The sequence below is a fragment of the Tupaia chinensis genome, unplaced genomic scaffold (assembly GCF_000334495.1).
Source record: "Tupaia chinensis unplaced genomic scaffold, TupChi_1.0 Scaffold000093_1, whole genome shotgun sequence".
NCBI classification, from domain to species: Eukaryota; Metazoa; Chordata; class Mammalia; order Scandentia; family Tupaiidae; genus Tupaia; species Tupaia belangeri.
In genome coordinates, this window is record NW_006159555.1 from 4,062,169 (window position 1) to 4,069,841 (window position 7,673).

Consider the following 7,673-nt stretch of genomic DNA (forward strand, 5'->3'; position numbering starts at 1 on the left):
CAAAGAGCATATTAAAAATCCAAATGAGAGATGTGATTCAGGTGCACACTGCAGTCATTCTACATGTAGTAGTGTAAGAAAATCATAATCCTGAAAGCAATGAAATCTATCCTCATATATACCAGAAATACCGATCATTACAAGTAAACAAATCAACCCTGCTACTTCACTGATTTTTTACATAAATAAAATGCCGAAAGATAATCACATCCTTGATATAAGAAATCAACAAATAACAAAAAAAAATTTTGAAATGAAAATAAGTATTTTTTAACTTACTGACTGACTAAATCTGATCCCATCTTAGAGCCATCATCTGCCTCCTCTTCCATATCAGAGTCCATACCATTGTCACCTTATAAATAAAATAAACTATTGAAAGCACACTTACAAAATGTTGAAATGATTTCATTACACAAAGTATCATGTTTTAAAAAGATACAGACTAAAGAATTTTATGGTTGTTTAATACATTTTTAAGTGCTTATATTTAAGCTAACGACTTTATTCAATGCCTTATTAGGTATCTTTCATTCTCTTCCTTTTGTTATATAAATGTGTGTATATATACTTAGAGATGATATACACATGTACATTCTCCTTCAGTATCTGTGGAGGACTAATTCCAGGATCCCTATGGATATCAAAATCCACACATTGGGAGGCCCTTACAAAATGGTGTAGTATATGCATATAATCTATGCACATCTTTTTATATACTTTAAGTTACCTCTAAGTTAAAGTTACTTATAATTCCTAATACAATGTAAATAAGTAGTTCATATACTGTATTATTTAGGGAGTGATGACCAAAAACAATTCTGTACATGTTCAGTATGGATACACTTTTTTTAAAAAAATATTTTCAATCCTCATTTGGTTGAACCTGTGGATCTGGAACCCATAAATACAAAGGAATGACCGACTACATGTATTTCCAGAGCTGCAAAATTCCATTAAGTCATTGTATATTTAAAAAAGAAGCTATCTTTGGGAATTAAAAGTTAATGCTAGTAAAAATTTAAAATAAAAAAGTGCCTGAAAATTCAAAATTCTAGAGGTATTAGTATCACACAGTAGTCCTATTTAAGTGAAATAAATGTTGGCAAAGAAATTCTTTTAACTCTAATCTGGGTATTATCAAAACAGAAATAGTATGCAATGGTTAACTAAAAGCTATAAAGAATATAAAGCAGAAAATTTTTAAAAACAACAAATCTTTGCCTTCTTAATAATTTATTATTTTTTACAGCAGTTTTGGTATGCATTTTTATTTCATCTTATTACAGTGTACAAACTTATACTGTTATTTATATGCTTGATTTAGAAAACCTATGGATCAAATCTATCCTTGAAATACTATTTAAATGGTAAACTATACTTCTCAGTACAAAGAGAAGTAAAAATACTTTTCAATGATTACTCAATAATGAAATTAAAAAAATTTCTAAGTAAGGAAAAGAATATGTCAGGATTTATGCTGAATATAGCTATTAACTAGTTAGTTACCAGAATATAAAAATATGCATTCTTACCTTCAAGAATCTTTAAGATTTTCTTTTCAGACAGAAGTTCTAACTGTTCCTGGCATAGTTTTTTAATTTCTTCTAATGAACAGTTCTAAAGGAAATGACATGTTAAAAAAAATGTATTTATGTAATATAGCTCCAATGTAAACTGGAAAAGTATAAATAGAAAAAAGTTCTAGTCAGTGGGACCAGCAGTTAGTGTAATGGCTATGTCACTGTATTCCCAATGTAGTTGACCACGGTTCGCGTCCCAGACCCAGTGGCTTAAACTCACGCTGGGCGTGTGTGCGTGTGTGCCCAAGATCCCGAGAGGAGAATGGAGAAGGGATTGTGGTGTGGCTATCCCCCTTGGAGGGTGATTTCTCGCTTTCTGTCTCTCTCTGGCTTTCTGGTGAGTGCACTCCTTATAGTGAAAACGTCTCCAAAAAAAAAAGTTCTAGTTGGCAATATCTTACAAGAAAACAAATTAAAGCCTCGAGTAGATTCATATAAATCTTTTCATGGGATGAAATTTGAAAAACTGACAGTTAACATGTGAAAACTATAGAGATCTGATGGAAATATATAGTCACATTTATTATTAAAAAAACAGAGTGAAGAGTAAATTTCCCAGATATTTTTAATTGCTCCCAGTTTATGTAGGCGATTCTTTTAAAAGTTTAAATATTCAAGTCCTAGCTCTGTATGTCTTAGATACATGATCTGGGGCTTAATTTGTACAGAGTTATTTCCACAATGATAAAACTAGAAAAACATCTAATTCCCTAAATAATTTTCTTAAGTAAATATATAAAAACACTTGTGAAGTAAATGAAATATAAGTTATTAACAATCATCACTGCATATTGCTACACAGTGCTATATTATTATTTCTTAAAGCACTAAGAAAATTCACTTTACCTACAATTTAGCACCACTATTGCCTGCATTTAATAGAATTATTTCTATGGGGTGGTCAATAAATTTCTTGCCTAACATTTTTTCTTGGCAAATTTTAACATAGTCATTTACAGTACCTGAAAATCTCTTCTAATTTGTTCAAGTAGTTTTTTCTAAATGAAAACATTCAATTATAAATTACATTAAAATGATTGTTGCAAAGAAAGCTGTATTTCTGGGCTTGGTGGAGCCTGCCCTATGACAAAGAAAGCTGTATTTCTTTGTGTAAAGTCTAACGTATATAATAAAGTACCTTTAACACATCAGGAAGCATCTTCTGTAACTTCTTCTCTCCTATAATGCAGAAGCACTGCTGAAGCATTTCCTTCTTGTCTGATATATAGAAACTAACTGGTTTTAATGACACAGTCAGGTCTAGTCCACCTTCTTCAAGGTCACTGTGCTCTGCCAAAAATAATTCTTTCTCCAACGTGGGCAAAAGGTATTTGGTTTCCTAAAAGTAAGATAAAGAACTATAAATAACGCTCATTAAAATATCTACAATATGTATATGAAACCATGCATTTTCATTAAATAATTTTTAAGATAAAGATTTTTAAAATCCTATTCATTATTACTACTATTATTATTATTATTTAATTTGACCAACAAGAGAAAGAAAGGGAAAGTGAGAAAGCAAGCCATCAGGTCTAGGACTTGAACCATGGTTGGCCGTGTGGTAGTTCAGCACAACAACCACCATGCTACCTGCTAGCCCAATAAATTCTTTATTATACATTTTTATATTCTTTGCACAATTATTTATCTAAAACCATAAGAAAGAATATTTGTAATAACTATTCAATGTTATTATTTTTCTTTTATTCCTGATGGAGTGTGTACATACATACATAAAGAGAAAAAGAGAAAGAAGCATCCTAAGAGTCTGCTCACACCATGCTGCCCCTTCCTCCAGCCTTCCTGCCAGTCAGAATCCTGAGCCAGGAACGCCCCACCGTGTTTCAGGCAACTTGGGATCTGAACCTGCAGTTAGCCATGTGACATTCCAGCACTGCAGGTAAGTAGACTATTACCTGCATCACTGACTGGGTCAATTTCCTATAACTTTAGAGCTCTTAAGAATTACGATATTCTTTTCAGTGGTCATTCATTCAAAAGTGTCATGTGTGCATTATTAATCTACTTAAAATCATATATAGAAATGGAATTGCTGCCCTGCCCAGAGGGTAGCTCTTCGATCTCTCCTTTCCTTTCAGGTAACAGTTCTCCTCTTCCTCTTGGAGGAAAGAACAAAATTGTTCATCCATCTCCTCTCACAGGACTGTTCTACCCATGGAGCTGTCGGCTCTGTACATCTTCCTTAATAAACTTCCTTTCACTATTTCTCAAAAAAAAAAAAAAAAGGAACCGCAGGTAAAATGTTCCAAATCAAAATACGTAGTAGTAAAGTCACATGCCTACCAGGAGCTATTATCATTTCAAAAACTGTTTTATAATTGGTCATAATCAAAGTAGCCAAGTAATTTAAGACCTATCTCCCAATCCATTCAGTTTTCCAATTCTATTGCCATAACCCTGGTCTAAACTAATGTGATGTTCTCACTAGGTAACCATTTAACTGGACTCCTTGCATCCAATCTGAGACTTCTCGGTTTTGAGCACTGTTAGTAAAATGGATTTTATAAAATGTGTATACTCATCCATCTTATTTAAAATGCTTCAGTGATTTCCCATTTTTAGGGTACCATGATCTAGCTGACCCTTAATCATGTTCATCCTTTGTGTTCTGGACACAATAACCTTCTTTGAATTACTCAAATATAAACCCGTTCTCTTTCGGCTCATATAGGCAGACGTTTGTACATATTGTTATGCCTATGACAGTGTTTCTTCTGCCCTTCCCCTAGCAAGCTACACTCACAAGATGAACAAACTCAAATATTTCAGATATCAATTCTAAAGTCACTGTCTCAGAAAAATTCTCCCTAACTACATATGCCAGGTAGGTTTCTTTGTTACATCATCCAGTGAAATTGTTTCAAAACAGGCCATTTTAAAGAAAAAGGTTAGCTCTTGCCCTAATGGTTCATAATGTAAGGGTATAGAGAAACTGGAAGCCTCCTGTACCACTGGTGAGAATAAAAGGTGGTGCAGCTGCCTTAGAAGGAAAACAGTATGGCAGGCTTTCAAAAAGTTACTATTCAATAGAAGATCCAATAATTCCATTCCTCGATATAATATAGCCAAGATAAATGCAACCATATGTCAGCATGAGAACTTGCAATGTTGAAAGTAGCATTATTCATAACAGCCAAAGGTTGAAACAGCCTGAATGTCTATTAAGCAATAAATGGAAAAATAAAATCTGGTATAGGCACTCAATGAAGTACTATATAGCTACAAAAAGGAACAAATCCATGTGGTCACACAACATGGATTAAATTTGAAAAGGGTATGTTAAGCAAAAGAAGCCTGACACAAATTACCAGATGATTCCATTCATAGAAAATGTGAATGGGGAGGGACCAGCAGTTAGAGTCATGGCTATGTCACTGGACTCCCATGTAGTCGCCTGCGGTTTGCGTCCCGGACCCAGTGGCTTAAAACTCACGCCGGGCGCGTGTGCATGCATGCCTAGGATCTCGAGAGGAGAATGGAGGAGAAGGAACTGCGGCGTGGCCATCTTCCCTGAGGAATGACTTCTCGCTTTATGTCTCTCTGTCCCTCTCTGTCAGATGAGCACACCCACCCTATAGCAAAAACCTCTCCAAAAGAAAAGGGGAAAAAAAATGTGCATGGGGCCAGCAGGTGGCATTGTGGTTAAGGGTGCTGGACTCTCACATGGCCAACCATGGTTTGAGTCTTAGACCTGGTGGCTTGCTTTCTCATTGCCCCCTTTTTCTCTCTGTCTCTCTCTGGTCAAATTAAAAATAGTAATAATAAAATGTGCAGAACAGGGCAATCTATAACTCCATAGAGACAAGAAGTAAGTAAGTGGCTACCTAGAGACAGAGTAGGGAATAAAAAATAAAGTAGGGGGACCAGCAGTTGGTGTAAGGACTATGTCGCTGGACTCCCATGTAGTCAACTGCAGTTCAAGTCCTAGACCCGGTGGCTTAAACTCAGCCGGGTGCGTATGCGTGCATGCCCAAGATCCCAAGAGAAGAATGGAGAAGGGATTCCGGCATGGTCATCCCCCGCTGGGGGTGATTTCTCACTTTCTGTCTGTCTATCTCTGCACTATAGCCAAAACCTCTCAAAAAAAAAAAATAATAAAATAAAATAAAATTGAGAACTAAACACAGCAGATATAATGGCACTCTCAGATTTTTGCAATATTATCTATATGCCTAGTATGTAATGACTTTTCTTCTTCACAAATAACATCTATTTCTCATTAGAAGTTGCGGTTAGTTATGTATGCAAATATTTACAATACTTACCATTGTTGGTATCCACAAGCATGATAAAGAGTACTAGGGCTATGGAAATTATTTAAGAATGTGATAGCCAAAACTGAACCTAGGTATGGTGGGAAAACTGAACAGTTCTATAATTATTTTAAAAAAAAAAAAAAGACAGGGACTAGCAGTTAGTGTAATGGCTATGTCACTGGACTCCCACGTAGTTGACTGCAGTTCGGGCTGCGGTTCAACTCATGCTGGGTGCGTGTGCATGCGTGCCCAAGATCTGGAGAGGAGAATGGACGGATTGTGGTGTGGCCATCCCCCCCGGGGGGTGGGGGGAGTGATTTCTTGCTTTCTGTCTGTCTGTCTGTCTGTCTCTGTCTTTCTGTTGTGTGCATGCACCTTACAGCAAAAACTTCTCCCCCCCCAAAAAAAAGAGAAAAAAACACTACCAGACCCAGATAGCAGAATGATTCAATGGTCAAGTTCGGACAAATACTGAGAAAAAGATATATGCTAGTCTGGAACACACTAAAAAAATACAAAACTTTCTAACTCAATCCATAACAAAAATTAAAAGCATAGGCTGATCGGGACCAGCAGATGGTGTAATGGCTACGCCGCTGGACTTCCATGTAGTAGACCAAGGGTCAAGTCCCAGACCTGGTGGCTTAAACTCACATCGGGCGCATGTGTGTGCGTGCCCAAGATCCTGAGAGGAGAAAGGAGGAGAAGGGATTGTGGTGTGGCCATTCCCCCTGCGGAGGTGATTTCTCACTTTCTGTCTTTTACTGGAGAGTGTACTCACCCTATAACAATAAAACCTCTCCAAAAAAAAAAAAAAAAAAAAAAAAAAAGTACAGGCTGATCTAACATAGGAAATACCAGTCAAGTACAATCATACCAAACTATACAGGATTTATTTCAAGACTGCAAGGATAGTTCCATATTACTTGATTTATCAATAAAATGGCATCCGTTAAAAGTAGAAAAACTATGTGATTATCTCAACAGAATGCCAGGAAACCACCTGAGAAAGCTCTACAACCACCAGTGAACTAGGAATTGAGAATTTCCCTAAACTTACCAAAGGCAGCTTTCCAAACCTATGACAGTTCATGGGAGGCATGAAGAGAGACTTTCACGCTTTTCCCTTTATTTTTGTGTTGAACGAACTTTAAGGGTATTCACTCATTTCTTTTATAATAAATTACAATTTTTTTTCCCCTGAACAGCTGTATCCTGGCAGGGTGATGGCGCATAAAGAACATGGCTTTTATAGACTCAGACACTGGTTTCAAATTTAGGAGCTATTAACAAACTGATGGTGAGTAATGTTCCTCAACATCTTTGGGTCTCAATTTTTTTCATCTATAACTCTGAGTTCATCGTAATCTAAAAGGTAAAGACGAAGAGAAAAGTAAGGCGTTTCTCTCGCAAGAGCATCGAAGGCTAGATCCCAGCTTACACTGTTGAGGAAGACCAAAGGAACGGAAGGGGCCAAAAGTTAAAAAAGAGAAGGAGAAAGACAAGTTGGCAGACAGGTAAACGCAGGAACCTGAAGTTCACCACAGCCAGAATGGGGTTCCCCAGAAGTAGGAACAGGCACCTCAAGCCCGAAAGACCTTAGGGGCTGCTCCGCTAACGAGCTGCCCCGGCGCCCCTACGCCTCGCAGGCCGCCTGTAGCCCGCCCTCTTCCAAACAAGCAGCCGCCCGGGCGGCGCGGGCGCGCGCACACACCTGCTGCACGGAGCCCGAGACGCTGGAGGACGAGTCGGTGCTCCTCCGCTTCCGGCGCTCGCTGCGCTCCGCGCTGCTCCCGCCCCCGCAGCAGCC

The 7,673-nt window shown here is 37.5% G+C and overlaps 1 protein-coding gene across 1 annotated transcript in view; it reads right to left on the reverse strand.

The window, feature by feature from the left end:
- The window catches only part of CAAP1 (caspase activity and apoptosis inhibitor 1), a gene marked incomplete in the record, with an annotated part of 45,953 nt that overhangs the window by 37,858 nt on the left and 422 nt on the right, over nucleotides 1-7,673 (reverse strand). Inside the window, 4 exon segments of the mRNA XM_014585786.2 lie at nucleotides 280-355; nucleotides 1,536-1,620; nucleotides 2,722-2,922; nucleotides 7,578-7,663. Coding sequence (XP_014441272.1) covers nucleotides 280-355; nucleotides 1,536-1,620; nucleotides 2,722-2,922; nucleotides 7,578-7,663 — 448 coding nt within the window.